At 36.0% G+C, this 15,755-nt stretch overlaps 1 protein-coding gene across 5 annotated transcripts in view; it reads right to left on the reverse strand.

Annotated features, from left to right (window-relative positions):
* Positions 1 to 15,755, reverse strand: part of PHIP (PHIP subunit of CUL4-Ring ligase complex) — a 125,522-nt gene that overhangs the window by 109,341 nt on the left and 426 nt on the right. For 4 of the 5 annotated variants that reach the window (XM_082404958.1, XM_082404959.1, XM_082404957.1 and 1 more), the window contains exons 2-6: positions 15,651 to 15,709; positions 15,475 to 15,504; positions 15,220 to 15,279; positions 1,413 to 1,563; positions 1,217 to 1,315 (exon numbers count right to left, since the gene is read on the reverse strand). In XM_082404958.1, coding sequence (XP_082261084.1) covers positions 1,217 to 1,315; positions 1,413 to 1,563; positions 15,220 to 15,279; positions 15,475 to 15,504; positions 15,651 to 15,709 — 399 coding nt within the window. Of the gene's footprint in view, positions 1 to 1,216; positions 1,316 to 1,412; positions 1,564 to 15,219; positions 15,280 to 15,474; positions 15,505 to 15,650; positions 15,710 to 15,755 lie in introns of those variants that run through there. The other variant, XM_082404960.1, reaches the window with a different exon arrangement.

Genomic DNA, 15,755 nt, shown 5'->3' on the forward strand with positions numbered 1-15,755 from the left:
ATGCCAACAAAAGACATTAAATTCAAGAAGCCTAATAAATCTCAAGCTTGATAATAGAAAAAACTGACACGAAGACACAGCACAAACTGCAGAAAACCAATGAGATAGAAAATCTTAAAAGCAACCAGAGAAAAAGAGATCATCTTCCCAGCAACAGTTAGATTTAAACCCAAATATATCAATAATTGTAATATGAAGGACAAAATGTCCCAGATGAAACACAAAATTTGTCATATTGTATTTTTAAAAAATGACTTCTATGCTATTTTTTAAGATATGGAAAATAAAAGGATACAAAAGGGTTGAAAGTAAAACAACAGAAAAAGATATTCTATATAAACATTAAATGAAAGTTATACAAAACTGTAATACTGATGAATTATAAAACAGTAATACTGACTGTAATTATCCAGAAAAGGAAGAAATAAGTATAATTTGGATAGGTGGAAGAAAGAGGGAGAATAACATTTCTGGCTAGGCAGGAGGGTAGGGATAGGAGAGGAGACTATGATTAAAACATGAAGGTCTCTGAAAGTCAGAAGTATAGACTTGGTGGTAGAGGAACTGCAACACCATTAAAATAGCACAAGCTACCTCATATACCACCTTGAGCAGAAGAGTGACATATTAAATAAGATTAACATTACAGTGTTAATGCAGGACGACCTGAAAGGGAGAGAGGGAGAAGACACCTGAAGCAACACCAGTTTGAAGGATGCTATAGTAATTCGGGAAAGACAAGGGCCTTTTAGCAGTACAGGTAAAAGGGATGAATCCAGAGGCCATTTCAAGAGGAAGACCTATCTGCATCAGTTTTCCTCCTTTGAAATTTTAAAGCCAAAAAAATACATGACTATTCATAAAAATAACAAAACTACTTTTGTTTTCCACCACTACAACTAATCTGTATTATGATAACAGTTGCCCATTAAATCAGCCTAATGATATACATCTCAGTAAACAATTTTTTGTAAAAATACCAATGAGCTAATTAGCTTAGATAGGTACAATATATACAATCCATAATTACACATTATTATGACTTCTTCACTACAGATTACTAACGTAAGAAAAAAAATCTGAGAGCTTTTTCCTCTTTGAATGCTAACGTACATAATATGAAATTCTCTGACTTCACAGCAAGTAAAAACATTTTTGTTTTCAAAAGCTCTTTACCAAGAGGATATCAACTTGGTAATGAACTCAAACAACTCACCAATGCTGGGTGGGCTACCATAGTTAATTGGTGACTCTGGTGGTCTTCCACAATGCAACGCCGCCAGAGCAGATCCTTTCCACACAACATGCTTGCAGCCTATTAAACACATACATTTTTAATGGATACAAAGATAAGACACAAAGACGAAAAGTGAGAAAAAAAACATCTAAATTCGAATAGAAGTTTTTCATACTTTTATTTGTGCGTAGCAAGGACTGTCTTCCAGCTCCTAATAAAGTTTGTACTCCAGGAACGCTTTGTGGAATTTCTTGTTCAAGAAGAGGTCCCAGTCGATGACATATTTGCAGCAAGTGATCAGGTGCTAAATGTCTGTAATACTTCACCTATTATGTAGAAGACATATAAAATATTTGCTAAATAAAGTGATACAATTCTTTACAGTAAATAAACTTTAAAAAATATGGTAATTTGTCTGGCTAGTCAACATTTCATTTTACTTGGGGGAAAAGTTCACATTTATTCTGTGAAACCACTTGACTCACAGAATAAAATAGCTACCCAACCATGATTTGACCCACTGAGGAGGAAAAATGCTAAAGAATTAATGTAACCTAAATACAGGAAGTTATAAATTAAGAGATGCTAGTCAGTGCATATACTGAACAATGAAAAAACCTACAGCATTATAACCTAAAATGGTATGTTTCAGTTTAACAATTTTCAAAAACTTCAAACAACAAAAAATCATCCAACTACAAATATAATAAACGTTTTGTATCTTCGGTATTATTTTTTAAAAATCTCCAGAATAGTTCAGGATTAAAGAAACTTGATAGTTCATGTTCTCATTATAAAATCTAAAAACACTTACATGATTTCTATGCTGAATTTTATAATTTATTTATACCAAAAACCTCACAGAGAGAAAGGCCAAATTCCAACTGTTAAATGAAACAAGTTTTGACTATAAAATCTACCAACTACAAAGTTTGAGCACTTTTTGGAACAACTTCAAAGTACTGCTTAATTTATGCTAACATTCAAAACCAAGATATAAAATGCTATATTTTTATTATCCATCCTGGAAGTCTTTAGTAAACAGACAATATTTGCATGATAATGTAAAGAGAATTAAATTAGAAAAAAAAAGTACACTAGTTTTTCACTTTATATTTAGGTTATCAAGTTACAAAAAATTTCTCAGTGTAGTACCGAAATATTCTAGTTCAGCCGTTTTCAAAGTGTGTCCTGGGGACCCCTAGGGATTTTTCAGGTAAAAATTATGAATAGGGACTTCCCTGGCGGTGCAGTGGTTAAGATTCCGCACTTCCACTGCAGGGGACACGGGTTCGATCCCTGGTCGGGGAACTAAGATCCTGCATGCCACGCAGTGCGGCCAAAAAATTAAAAAAAAAAAAATTGTGAAGAATATGAAGACATTATTTGCTTTTTCAGTCTCATTCTCTCATGAGTGTACTGCGAGTTTTCCAGAGGCCACATGACATGTGATGTTCCAACAGACTGAATGTAGATGTGGATATAAAAATCTGCCTTCTATTAAGCCAGACGCTAAACATCCCCAAAAGTGTAAAACAATACCACTCTTCTCACAAATTTGGTTTGTTTAGGAACATAATTATGTTATAAAAAAATTTTACTTATATGGAATGAGTTTATTATATTTAAATGAATAAAAATATTTTAAAATTTGTTTTAATTTTTAAATGGGAAATATGAATAGATTAGAATCCACAAAAACAAAGGGACTGCAATAATTTTTACTAATGTGAAGAGGTGCTGAGGTGAAGAAGTTTGAGAATTGCTAATCAAATTCACTTAGATTCTTTTTAGAAAACTAACTGGAAGCTTGTACCTTTTGACTCCCTTTACCCATTTCGTCCACTCCCATGGATGAAGGGAGCTAAAAGGTACAAAACTTCCCAGTTATAAAGTATTCAAGCCACCATGAAGAGCACGGGTGACTATAGGTAATAATACTGTATTGCACAACTGAAAGTTGCTGAGAGAGAAGATCTTAAAAGTTCTCATGACAAGAGAAAAAAATGCTTTAAGTATATGGTGACAGACATTAACTAGTGTGATGGTGATCATTTCACAGTATATACAAATACCAAATCATTATGTTGTGCACCTGAAACTAAAATAAAGTTGTATGTCAATTTCACCTCAATTAAAAATAAATAAATAAATAACAAGGAAAGTCTGAGAGAATGTCATAGCCAAGAATGGCCTAAAAAACACATGACAACTTAAAAGAAAAGTCCACTTAGTAATGGCAATTTTAGTATGAATTCCTTATGGTAAGACAGATTTGGGGGGAAGTGAGGGATTAAATCACTTCATTCCATCTTGCAGTATCTGTTATACTCTAACTGCAAAAGACTGTGAATGATATTTTTTTAAAAAATTAGCTGATATTCGTTCTTCTAGGCTGAAGCCAATTAAGAGGAACCTACCTTACTTTTTATCATAATATTAGTGTCACAGAGACAATATGTAGCCATATTGTCACACTTTGAAAAGATAATTTAAAATAATAAAGAGTCTCGCACATAGTAGATGGTCAAAAATTATTGGTAGAATGAATACTTCTGGAAAAGAAGTTCTAATATAAATTATACATACTACGTCTCTGCTTTGGAGATTCACAAAAGCACCATGACATTAAAGCCTCTGAAAAATCTTGATATATCTTTTCAATTTTGTTTAATGCACAATTTCACAAACTCCTTTAGTTACAGAATCCTTTTTTCCCTAATAGTATCATCATCTTGACTCAAAACATACTTTTTCAAGCACTAGTATGATTAAACAGAAAAAGCATTCAGAAGAAAATACAGCAGAATATAAAATTTTACAATTGTATTTATACTTCAATCTTCCCTAAAATAATTTACTTAAAAATTTAAAGTAAAAGTCTATAATATTTATAGGGTCCCTTCGACTTTCAAACTTGTAAATGATAATTATTCTAATGTGACTTTTTAAAATTGATCGGAATTCTTTTTAAAGTGTTTAACAAGGAAGTTCATTACTTGCTAACTTTAGTTTTTGTGATGATCCTGTTTCAGGGTCTCCTTGCAAATACATTTCAGGGAGTGAACCTGAAAATCTTCACTGCAGAACTGTATCTTTTTAATAAAATATTATGAATCCACTTTTTCCAACTAAATCTTTCCTTGATTATCTAGTATATTTCAATTGTTCAAAACCAACTTTCATTTTAAAGTTAGGAGACAATTTCAGTTCTTAAACGCCTCATGCTTTCTGGCTTTGAGACCTTGTGCAAACTGAGCCCTCTGCTAGAAATTTTTACCCCTGCAGCTCCACACCTCACTCTCCTTCATGTCAGTCTATGCCTCACTGTCTTCCATGACCTGCCTCTGCCTCTTTTTTGGGGACATTCTATCTTTGTGTTTCCACAGCACATTAAACTCCTTCCCAAACATTCCTTTACCCCACTCCCCGGAACTCTGTAGTACTTATCATACCATATTAAGTGTTCTTAACATATTTTGATACCTAGACCTCAGGAGGAATCTGATAGCTATGATCCCCTTCCCCTCCCCCCCCAAAACACATATAGGCCCTACCACTATCTTGCCCTGTTTTGGGGTTCATAAGACCCTGCACTATACTAAAATTGCCAATTTACTTTATCCATGTCCTGCCTAAGAACACAGGGGATTAGAACTTGTTTACCTGTCTACCCAGTACCTAACATAGTACTTACAGGTAAGTGCTTAATTATTAGATAAATGAATATATGAAAATACGCAGAAAAAAACTGACTTCTCTATCTAGCCATTAAAGGGTGAGGTTCTTTAAGGTCTGAGATCCCAGAGCCCAGTTCCAGACCCTCTCTTATTCTCACTCTATACTCTCTCCCTGAACCATCTTTATGCAAAGCTTCCCAAATTTATATCTATAGCCTAGGCTTGCACATCAAACTTTCTTAAAATACTCCTCTCCTTGGAGCCCCAAAGCCTCCTCAACTCAACATATCCAAAAGTAAACTCATGATGCTCATGCCAACCCCCCACCACCAAAAAGTTCCCTACTGTGGTGACTGGCAACACCATCTAACCAACCTAAAATCAAGAAGTCACATTTTTCACACTGTTCATTCCTCCCTCCCACCTCATTCCAAATATCCAAGCAGTCACCAACTCCAACTGAATTTTTCCTTCCTAGCCTTAAACCCATCTACCCGTCTCTATCTCCATAATAACAATCCAAGTTCAAATCATCTTTGCTATAAACTCCCATCTTTCCCACATCCACTCATGCCTTCTACAACCTCATTCAAATCTATTCTCTATATTGCAATTAGAATGCTCTTTCCAAAACAGAGATCTGGTCAGGTCACCTCTACCTAAAGCACTTCAGAGGCTTTCCTTGCTCTCTGGAGATCCAAATCCTTAACATGGTCTACAAGCCCTGAAGTACATGTACAGTCCATTACTATTTCTCTGCCTCATCTGGCACATTTACAGCCCTACACTCTCCAGACCCCACTTCTTTCCACATTTAGACACACTGGCTTTCTTTCAGGTTCTTTACCTGCACTCTCTCCTGTCAGGCTTTTCCATGTGGGGTGTACTCCCAGCATTTCCCCACGTCCCCTTGCCCAGACAACTCTTCTACTTGCTTCAGATCTTCCCTTCAATGAACTTCCTTTGTTTTCCTTCACCCTATTCAGTTTAGGTACATTATCTTAGGTGAACAGTCTTTGGTGACTTTTCCTTAACTCATGTACCAGTTCATGATTATACCTTTAACAATGTAATGATTTAATGTTTTTCTTCTCAACTTTACCGTAAACTACATGAGAACAGGGACCATCAGCTTTCATTCCTAGATGCATCATATATATACACACATCCCCAATACATATTTTAAAAAAGGAATAAAAATTATTTTTTGCTACTTTTTCTCAACATTATTCTTCATGAATATTAATCCATGCATTTCTGGTCAATATTTAAAATGTAAAAACAAAAACAAATTTTAAAAAATTAAAATAGCTCATTCATGGCTATACATACGTGATTTTTAATTTTTAAATTATTAAGAACCTTGTATCTTTAATATTAACTTAAGCTTTTTAGTCTGAATGAACTTTTAATTTACTAGTAAATAATTAAAAGTAAAGTCAAGACAATATTGTAATAAAATCCCTTATCCAAAAATGTCTATATCTGGATTCTCAGTAGTTGTCCATACACAATTATTAAGGAAAAACAAAACAAAACTTGACATTCTCAATTCTAATATGCCCATTACTTTTCAGGACCAGAGCTGCTTTCAAGCTCTTAAAGATATTCAACACATAAAAAGTATGACCAAATGGTAAAGTCTGATGAATATTAATAATACTAACATAGCTAACACATACTGGCTGCACACTAAATTTTAGGCCTTGTGATAATTGTTGTTTTACATGAAAAAGCTGAGTTAATGATTTTAATATCCGTAAGAGGTACGTTCCATTATTATTCCCATTAATAAAGAAATGATGGCACAAAAAGATAAAACAACCCTCCCAAGGTCACACACATTTAGTGGATGGTAGAGATGAGACAAACCAAGGCAATCTAACTCCCGAGCCACAATCATACAGCCCGTCCCCTACCTCCCCTCCAAAGTACCTACTGCCTCAGATATATGTATATATCAATGTTCAAGCAAGCTATAAATTAGACATTTTGAATAGTTTTCAACATATGCATTAAAGTGAGCCACAAAGAAATGTTTCAAAAGTTGACCTTTCATGTTGAAAAAAAATCCTTCTAGACCTAAACAGAGAAAAAAATACTTGGATATCTTTTTAAGGACCTTTTAAAAGTGAGCTTAGATCAATATATTCATTCCAACTACTTGATTTACCTGTGAGACCTAGAAATGCCAGTCCTTCCTCTAGGATGTAATTAAGAAGTCCTAATGAAAATAAGATCCACCTAATGTTTGGCACCAAAACGATCTGATTTGACCAGGCTCTTCACTTTATCCCTATGTCCCAAACACCTGACTGGTTCTAAAACAGTTTTTCAGATCTCCCACATCTGTTTTCTCACAATTTTGTCAGACTTGATAGGCTAGTTACTTCTGCTTCCTACTATGGTTCTGAGTTCTAAAAGCTCAGCTTCATGTAATACAGTTCTTATTTTTAGGTCTATTCTAGCATATAAACAAAATCATAAATTTTTAAAAACCCTATTCACTGTTTAATCACTCTATAAGGCCTATTACTAAAATCCAGCCCCTAAAATTCTCAAAACTTCTAAACTTACAATTTATAAATCTGTTACCATTATTACAAAGTGTAGGTTAAATTATATCTACACTTTTTAAAACAAGTTTACATTTTCTGAGCATTTTTTTTAAACTGTAATAGCTTTTCCACATAGAAAAAAAAATATGGAATACTTACTCTGTGCCAAGTATGCTCAAAATTTATTTATCTTCACAAGCAAATAAGTTTAAGTATTTTCCTCATTTCACAGGTAAAGAAAACTGAGGCCCAAAGGTTAAGGTCACACATTTAGAAAGTAGGAGAAACAGGAATCAATCCGAGGTCTCCTGATTCTGAATTTAGTGTTATTTCTATAACACTACAGTTTCCTTCTCTAAACTTTAGTTTCCCCCCTCACTGTCAAACAGGCTCTATGATTACAAACTTAAATAAAGCCCATGTAACCATTTTCAAGTCAAATCTTCTAAGCTGGGTAACAATTCTTAGAAGGACTCTTACAAGCTTATGACTTATTTGTACTTAGAGTAAAATAAAATTAATATAGAATCTTCCTAAGTCTCAAAATTAATCTTGGTGGTCTATTTATTCTTAAATAACTATGAATAAACATGCTCGAAAGACTTGTGTCTTATATTCAGAATTTGGTCAACCACCTAAGAATTCATTTAGATAATAATTCAGTTAGAATTATCAATGCAATTATCAATACATATTTGTCAAATAAATAAAATGCAATATTGCTCTTCCAAATTTTATTCATTACAATCTGACTATATTTGTTTAAAAAAAAAAAAAACCCAAAACTCTATCCAGAATTAAGGTTTCCACAAACCACAAAGTAAGGATGCTCTATAAAAAATAATTTAAAACACAACAAAATGACAAAGCTTAACTTTTTAAAATAACATTTTGAAGTTTTGTTTTTAAATCAAGTCAAATGTGCTACGCAAAATCTGTGCAATAAGAAATCTTTAAAACATTATTTACTTAGAAAAGTATAATTTAAACCTATGATTCTGTTGAAAAAGTTATTGTCCATTAATTTTAAGATTAAAAATTCTTAAACTGTTTATTCTTAAAATGCCAATGTAAATAATCTTAAGAGAACAATCAGTTTCATTTTTAGTAATGTTTCAGTTTCAAACACCATACTCAAAATAACTAACATCACACATATAACGGCTGTGTAAAGTTGTTTCAGAAAATGCGTATTTCTCCAAGTTGACTAGAATTTAGTACTTCCACACCCCAAAACTAAACCAGAATCAAGTAACACAAGTAAAGGTAAGTATTTCTTGCATTTATACTATAACCTCTGCCAAGACAGGCTATGTGCCTGTTCTTTATCCAGAGACCAAATGGGTCATGCTACCGTGACCACAGCCATCTGGAGCCCAGAATAAACGGATTCCTTATGTGCTTCCTTTGCAGCAGGCTGCTATCACCCATGTTGCCATGAATAATTTAAGCCTTATACCTCAAATCTCACTCCTCTTACAATTTAAATGAGTTTTAACTAAAGCAGAAACTGCATCACACCAATGCTGCTACCCCAATTTTCCTAAAATCAAAAGCTTCTCATCCAACCATCCTTTTCATTATCTGTGATCCCTGAGCTTAAATAAGGCCGCTTTTGTGTATGTGCATATACGTGTGTACGTGCGTGAGGCAAGTAACTAAAGGTGGACCGGCTTCACATCTGATGTCTCCCTCCTCTGTAGTGACCAAAGGTTCTGAAACTTTTGTATTTCACTGCTCAATAGCACAATTTTTTATTTTTAGTACCCTGAATTCTCAAATGCCATAATGAAAAAAAAAAACTGTCATTTTCCCTAACCTGTTATAAAATGCTTACCCTCCTCTATATTCCATATACTCAACAACGTATTTATTAAGTCCAAAATAACTTGTTTTCACAAATTACTCATATGTCAACAACAGAGGTTCTCACAAACAAGACAGAAACTTTACACATTTAAAACTTCCAGAATTTTCAATTTGGTTCCTATTATATAATAGTCTTTATCACTTTTAAGTATAATTACAAAAGCAACTTAAACATTCTAAACAAATTTGCTGTTAAAATCTTTTTCTCTAATACACTCATTTTAATGCTTGACTTTCCTGAAGTCAATTAAAAGTACATTAAAATAGGAAATTATTCTAAATGTATATACTTAGTACTCTGTTAACTAATGGCCACTTTGCTTAGTACTAAGGATATTTTTCCATGAATTCTAAAATTTATATGTGGAAACTACTAGTAAGAATGAAATTCACCTACCTGGTATTACTTGTCCAAAATAAGTTGTGTAAAATACAATTTTATTTGCTATAATTCTGTAGTGACATGATAGATAACCACAAAATTGAGGAAAAAGAAGAATGGCTGCAAGAGGCGAGAAAAGTTTCTAGACAAAAGAAACAAAAAACTTGTGGTCTATCTGACAAAGAAATTCTGTATGGACTAAAAGACTGACATTCATAGGATTTATTTAACCAAATACTCACTTAAGAATAAATTCAAAACGGTCCTTTTAAAACTCTGCTTAAAACAGAAATACCTTTAAGCCACATTACGAAACAAAGTATCTCCTCCTATTTCCAAAAAGAATACAAAGTATTGTGATGATTTTAAATTACGAAAATCTCTGTACATAAGGAACCAGATGCAACAGCCAAGCTCCCTTCACATATTCCTAAGTGCCACCTGATCATTACCAAAAGAGCTTCATATATCCTCTAATCAATTCTGCACATTTCAACCACCCGAACATTTCTTAATGTTAACTGTTCCACAAATACAGTCATAGTTAGAATCACTATACAGACCAACAAAATTTTTCTAGAAATCTACCCACAATGTTTTAAAAATGATTTATTTTTGATATTTACTATACTTCTTTCTTTGTATCTTAGGCTTAATTATTTTATCCTTGAATCTACAAAGTAACTATACTACTAGTACCTTCTAAAGTTTTAAGCAGCCGGTTTTATATGGCAACTACTATATTCAGAAAGTTATGCATACTTGTTTCTGAAATTAAAATGTTTTTTCTTAAATGTTTATACAACGTTAGAAAGCTATAGTTGGAACAACCTTTACTACTACTACTAAAGTTCTGATAATAGCAAACACAAACCCTTACATAGTATTTGATTTGCACCAGTTTTTACTCTCATAATCTTACAAAGTAGGAGCTATTATTAACCCATTGTACAGATTGGGAAACAGACTCCAACAGTACTTTTCTGCCTCAGAACAATCATAAAACACCACTGTGCAGTTTGGGAGGGCATAATCCAACTCCCCGTTTATATTCATGCCACTTTACAATTATTCAGGAGTATTAAGAATTTAACAGGTATTTATTTTAAAATTTTTGTAAAGGCCTCAAACTCTTTAAAATAATGGTATAAGTATCAATAGAATAATTACATGTATAAGAAAGGATGAAGATTTGCCTACTTCAGCCCTTCAGTATGTACTATTCCCTTCACGTCTAACATTTTTTCTTCATTATAATGATTATGAGACATGAAAACCGTGTTATGAAGACTACCAAGCAAAGCTTACTATTTCACTGATACTCTACTAAAAAAGGAAATAAGTCTACTACACATTTAATTCATTATATGCCACCCCCCCTTCCAAAATTGATACTGGTTAAATTTTGACAGTACTATGTTATCTTTAATATAGAATGGGAATCCCTGATTCAAAAACATTTAATATGTTATCTTTTTTTTTTTTTTTACCTAAAACTGGTCTCCTAGGTTTTATACCTTAACTTTCACATTAATCAGAATACTCTAAATAAACACACACTTAAGATATATACTTAAGTAAATCCTATTTATGGTTCCTATTCATTTCTGAATTTAAGACCGCCAATAATTTATGAAAACCAGTACTTAAACCACGGTGAAAACATATTAATTATAAAGAGATAGTCTACAAAGTGGTTGTGTCTCAAAAATCATCTTTTCAAGGAGAAATGATTCTACAAACTAAGAACAGCATTACAAAAAGCAATTTCCTAAAATGCATGATTTGTCTAAGTCTACTTTTCTGTGTTTTAGATAATGAAACTCCAGAATGAAAAAGTTGAGCTCTTAGAAACAATGCACTACGACTTCTAGTTAAAAATCAGATTTCAATTCGCTTATCTGACAAGAATGAGATAACAGGGGCCCAGAGAAATTCCTGACTTGCCAGAGGTTAACCTGCAGGCTAACTGCAGGCAGGGCTAAGATCACAACCCCCAGTCTCCTGATTCCCAATCCTTTCCCTTGAATACAAAGATTTCTAATAAAGTGGAATCAGTTTTTAAAAAGCAAATACCACTACAAAAAAACAACAATTATTATATCATAACAGATTAGCAAAACAAGAACGCAGTTTTGGAAAATAATGCCTCGTAGGCAAGAAATGTAATCAGAGTCCCAAATCTGGGCAAAAAGGCTTATAAATTCCGCCTCAAGATCTCATAAATATGCAACTTAAATTATGTCGCCACTACTTAAGGTGACAACTAGAGAGCGAAACTTAATAAACCAACTAATTTCACTATTCAAACTAAGAAATAAATAAATGACAAAGTCTTCTCTTTGTCCAAAAATTAGTTGTTTTCTTATTCTGTAAAGTTGCCTCCTTATGCTTGACTCCTTTTAAAAAAATAAAAATTCTAATGAAAGCTTAAAAAATGCCCTTTTGCTTTAAAAGCAACCTCATACTTTTTAAAAATAGAAAATCTGATTAAACATATATCACTGAGCCAAAAAAATTTTTTAAACCTTTTAACTTCCTATCAAATTCCATCCACTTTTAAAAATGTTTTAAGTCTTAAGATAGACAGTAATAACCATAATCCTGTTTAACAATACCTTTACCAATGACACTTTAAAAAAAAAAAAAGTTAAAATGTTTATTTCAACTCTGTAAACTTTTAAACTGCTCTTAAAACTCCACTTTCTGCTTGGTCAAAACTCAACCACTGTGATTTTATCTGCAGCCTGACTGCAGATGCTGATCTATGCTTGTTTTTAAGCTCACAAATACAAATATTATACCCCTTCCTAAATAGCTGTAATCTGAGGTTCTCTAGAAATTTCAATTTGACATACAAATTCTCCCATTTAAAATATTATCCAATTTATCGGTTAACGTAAGCAACAAAATTTCCAGGTAGAGGTAAACACTACTGAAACTACAAACAATAGTTATTACTTTGGCTTCACTCACCAAAATAATCTTCAAACCAACGTTAAGTTCAATTTGATAGGACACAAAATAAAACTTTTTTTCAGTCTTAGGAATAAATTAAGACAATAGAGAATGATGTACAAGAGACTTTGCATGTGCTCACCTAAAATATGCAAATCACATAAAATTGCAAAATCCTACTATTAAACAAAAAAGTAGTCAAATACCTAGGATTCCAAAATCTCTTTAGAGCTAACTAAATGTCAACCAAAAGTCAAACGAAATTAAACCAAATACCATACACCTAAATATACAGTTCGATGGGTATGAAAGTACCTCAAATGGTGCCTCGGATCCAGCTGATACAGAGTGAGTAATGTGCTGAACGAATGAAACGAGAAAATGAGCCAGAGAACCCTGAAGTCTAATGAGAATTCTTAACTATCTCATGAGCGTGCCAACATGACTGCTCTGGTAAAAAGGTCTGGAAACACTCTGAGCAAGAAAAAACACTTCCATGCAAAATAGGTGGATTTTGATAAATAACACACTGATAAAGACACTGCTTATGGTAGCCTAAGTCAAGTCTGATAAAGAGACTAGGAATATAAATTCATTTTACTAATATTTGAGAGGTGAGAAACTCGCTCAAAAAAAGCTGAAAAACACTGGTAACCCTGTTTTTATTGGAAAATAAAATGATATTCCTACAAGGACTAGACATTCTCATAATTTGGCCAGATACCACTGGCCACTTCATTTAAAAAACATAAAAATAGCGTTACCAATAGTCTCCACATTAAAAAGAACACAGCAACCTTCAGTGACTTGGGGTTTGTGGGGTTTTATAAAACGCAAAGATGAATGTGGTTAAAAGAGAGGCAAAGATGAGTTCTGTCCAGTTCTTAAAAATGGAATATTATAATCTTTATAATTCTTTAAATAACAAGAAATACCTGGAAATCCCCTTAAGATTCTGTCAAGTATTTACAAACCTAAAAATTAAACATTGCTGTTATTGAATCTTGGAGTTTGCTTCAAGCTCCATTCATTTCAGCCAAGTAGTGAATAAGACTAGTTGAAATCACTACGTACTTGAACAACTAACAGTATGGAAATGAATGTGCTGTTAACTCTCTACTCAATTAACTAAACCTAAGTACGCTTGCTTATTTCAATAGCTGTGAGCACTTACCAACAACCTATACTAAATCATAACACATTTAGACACAACAGTTAGATGTTCTATATGCAAGTGAAACAGGAGCCATCAAAAATCATGTCATGCCTTCTTCCATCTCGCTGAAGGCATTCAAAGCTAGCTGAAACTTCCTGATCCTTTCAGAAACCCTCTTGAAGTAACATTGTAACTATCTTAAAACATCAGCTGCAAACATGTCTCCGAAAAATCAATGCACCGCATAAATTTCAAAGGCTCGATGTGCCCCAGTGACTGCTTTAACACACACATCACACACATTCGCATACAACCTAAATCAGAGGAGGAGGAGAAATTAACGCGGAAAACAGAACTCCCGAATACACATACCCCACTGTTCCATTCACAATCCTTCAGGGGATCAGGACCACTTTTAGAAATCAGTTTTCAGAAATGACTAAAATACTCAATTCGGAAACCCACAAAATTAAGAGAGGTATTTTTCAAGCGCCTGACAAAATACATCCCGCTGTAAAACTGAAAAACTTTTACTTGCCAATCGCCACTCCACAGTAAATGTACGTGTAAAAAAAAAATCAACACTTCTTCAGGGGCCTCCAATGGCAGCTTTTAATTTAACGTGGGGCCTAACGCGAGAATTAGCAAAATGAAAAAAAAGCCTGTTAAACTTCTGGCTTTAGGGTGTTAACACGCTTTACACCTCTGCGAAAAAAGCTTCCGTGGATGCAAGATGCGCCCGCTGGCCAACGACCACCAGCCGGCCGAACCCCTCCGACGAAACAAACAAACAAACAAAAAAAAAACCTAGCACTGAAGGTAAAGGAAAGCCACAGAAACGGAAGAGGAAAAAAAATAACGTCTTGCCACGGTTCCGCGGCGGCTGAATAGGCGGCTTGTGAAATGCTAATGCCACTTCGGAGCAGTTAGTCACCAGCTATTGTGTGCGGCAGGAGAAAGCCGAGCCGAGCGCGCGTGCAGAGCGAGCAGGCGAGCGAGCGCGCCCTCCTTCCTCGCGCCGCCGCCGCCGCCGCCGCCGCCGCCGCCGCCTCGCGCGCGCCCCCGCGCCCGCACGGACGCGCGCGCCGGCCCCTCCTCCTCCGGCCTTGCACTGCACAACACTCATGACGTATCTTTATTTCTAGCACATTAACAAAATATCACAAATAAATTGTCGGCAGCCCCTGCGGCCCCGGGGTGCGGGTCTCCCCGGCCACTGCCCCCCGCAACCCCCGCGCCGGCCTCCCAACCCTCCCCGTGGCCTTCGGAGCTTTCACGTTCTGGGGCCAAGTTTTTGTCTCTGTAAAAAAATTGCGGGAAATTCAATTTTTATTCGACTCGGGGAAAAGTTTCTTTGCTCCGCGACGTGAATGTCTCACCAGATTCTGGTAGGTCCTGGGATGCTCCTTCCCGGTCCAGTCGGTGCGCCGGGGCAGCAGCTGCGGGGAGAGGACGCCCCGTGAGCCCGGCCCCCGGCCCCGGCCCGCCCGCGCCCCTCCCCCGCCCTCCCCGCGCCCCGCCGGGGACCCCGAGCCCCGCGCCCCGCGCCCCGGCGGCGGCGGCGGCGGCGGCGGCGCAGCGGCCCAGGGGCGGCCGCGCGGCGGCGGGACGCGGCGGGCCGCCGCCGCCCTTACCTCCTTCTCGGCCACCTCACGGATCAGCACCTGCAACAACAAAGCGGGGAGAGCTGAGCCCCGCGCCCCGGGCCGCGGCCCCGCCGCCGCCGCCGCCAACGCCGCCGCCGCCGCCGCCCTCCCCCACGCCCGCGAGCGGCGAGCGCCGGCCCGGCCCGCGCCGCGCGCCGCCGTACCTGAGCCGCCTGCTGACAGGGTCCATCTTCCAGGAACCGGGCGATGAGGAAGTAGAGCTCTGCGCGGGAGAGAGGGACGGGGAGACACACAGGCTGAGCGGCCGG

Source organism: Balaenoptera borealis (assembly GCF_965194805.1).
Source record: "Balaenoptera borealis genome assembly, chromosome: 9".
NCBI classification, from domain to species: domain Eukaryota; kingdom Metazoa; phylum Chordata; class Mammalia; order Artiodactyla; family Balaenopteridae; genus Balaenoptera; species Balaenoptera borealis.